Source organism: Nematolebias whitei, chromosome 10 (assembly GCF_014905685.2).
Source record: "Nematolebias whitei isolate Nwh7 chromosome 10, NemWhi1, whole genome shotgun sequence".
Lineage (NCBI taxonomy): Eukaryota > Metazoa > Chordata > Actinopteri > Cyprinodontiformes > Rivulidae > Nematolebias > Nematolebias whitei.
In genome coordinates, this window is record NC_056507.1 from 1,114,942 (window position 1) to 1,116,820 (window position 1,879).

Here is a 1,879-nt window from a genome sequence, read left to right on the forward strand (position 1 = left end):
CAAAGGACGATGGATTAAAGACAAAAGGACGATGGATTAAAGACAAAAGGACAGGGGTTTTGAGTCCAACTGTTTGCAGACACAGCTCTGGTCTAGACCTGTTTTAAAGTCCAGCCCTGTCTTGGGGGGGGGGACTCAGACCACCAAAGGCAGTTATGGTTCTGTGATCAGCTCCAGTGGAGTCTCTTGAGGCAACAATATTCCACATGTGTGAGCTGTCCCTACAAGAGGCACTAATGCAACCCCATACCATCAGAGAGGCAGGCTTTTGATGTGAGCTGATCAAAAGCAGGACAGTTCCTCTCCTCTTGGGGGACGTGGTGCCGTCTTTGAGAAAAGAAAAGAAAACATTTTTGACCCGTCTGAGCTCAGAACAGTTCTGGACTCCACCTCGGTCCATTTGAAATGAGCTCTGGTCCAGAGAGGACGGCAGAGGATCTGGTTGGTGTCCACATCTGGCTTCTTCTTTGTCTGATAGAGCTTTAAACAGCATCTGTGGATGAAGTGTTTACAGACGATCTGTGGAAGTGTTCCTGAGTCCAGAACCAGAACCAGGCCTGGTTTAATGCAGTGGCCCCTGAGGGCCTTATCCTATGAGCTCAGACGTTTCTACAACTCCTTATAATCTGTTGAGATTATGACCTGGAGATGATGGAGATTGCAAGTCTTCACCGTTTCCCATTGAAGAGCAATATTCTGGAATCCCTCCAGTTTTAGAGTTTCTCAGAGACTGGTGAACCCCTGCCCATCTTTACTTGTGACAGCTTCAGCCTCTCTTACTGGTCCGTTGCCACTGGTTAGATACAAAATGTTCTTTCTAAGTCGCACCACTTAATGTTCCAGCCGTTTGTTGCCCCGACCCGTTTTATGTTGCTGCGTTCAGATTCAAACTTTTTTCTTTTTGATGGGACGATTAAAAGGTTTGAACAGTTTCTGTGTGTACCATGTCCCAGTCTAAATGAAATATGAGTGTATGAACGTTTCACGTTTTGTGTTGAATGCTTCTCTCGGTATGAAGTGAAGAACGGTTTGCTCCAACCTTTCAAGTCTCTCTGAGAGGGTGTCTGCCAGGTCAAAAGAGGGAGCCTTGTAGACGTCGCTCAGCTCCAGCTTCTTCGTGAAGCCCTTCCTGAGCAGGGGGGAGATCCACCTGAATGAAAAACACTAATTATACACATCATCGGTCGTTTGAAGCTCCAGCAGACAGTATTCTTCAACATACGCTAAACAACGACCTCTGTCTGAAACAATACTCCGTCAGTTCCCTGATGTTCCCGTCACTGAGGGATTTGAACAGTGAAGGTTTGTAGATGAGTGTTTTTCTGGACTGGAACTGAACAGAGCATGAAAGTAAACCTAAATGTTTTTCTCTCACAATACTCAAAGAGTGGGAGTTACAGTGTGGAGAAGAACAGAGGGAGGTTTTCTTCTCTTGTCCGAGGTGGTGCACAGTGACCTGGAGAGTGGAGGGAGCCATGTTATCCACCACCAGGTGCAAAGGTGGAGCCAGGGGGTGGCCAACGGTGGCATTGACCATCGTGGATTAATCTTCAGCCACCCCGATCATTTCAGAAAATTATAACTTTAAATCAATATAAAAACTAGAAAATAGTTTCTTCAAAGGCAGGCATGTCCAGTTTATATATACTGTATCCATCCATCCATCTCTATCTATCTATATATCTATATAGCTAGATAAAGATAGATATAGATATATCTATATCTATCTTTATCTATCTATATATCTATATAGATATATAGATAGATATAGATAGATATATCTATATCTATCTATATATCTATCTATATAGATAGATATAGATATATCTATATCCATCCATAGCCATCCATCTATATCTATATATATGTATAGATATAT

General features: G+C 43.1%; 1 protein-coding gene across 1 annotated transcript in view; it reads right to left on the reverse strand.

Annotated features, from left to right (window-relative positions):
* cftr (CF transmembrane conductance regulator) overlaps positions 1 to 1,879 on the reverse strand; it is a 52,368-nt gene that overhangs the window by 42,434 nt on the left and 8,055 nt on the right. Inside the window, exon 2 of the mRNA XM_037683061.1 lies at positions 1,040 to 1,150. Within this exon, the coding sequence (XP_037538989.1) occupies positions 1,040 to 1,150 (111 nt within the window). The remainder of the gene's footprint in view (positions 1 to 1,039; positions 1,151 to 1,879) is intronic.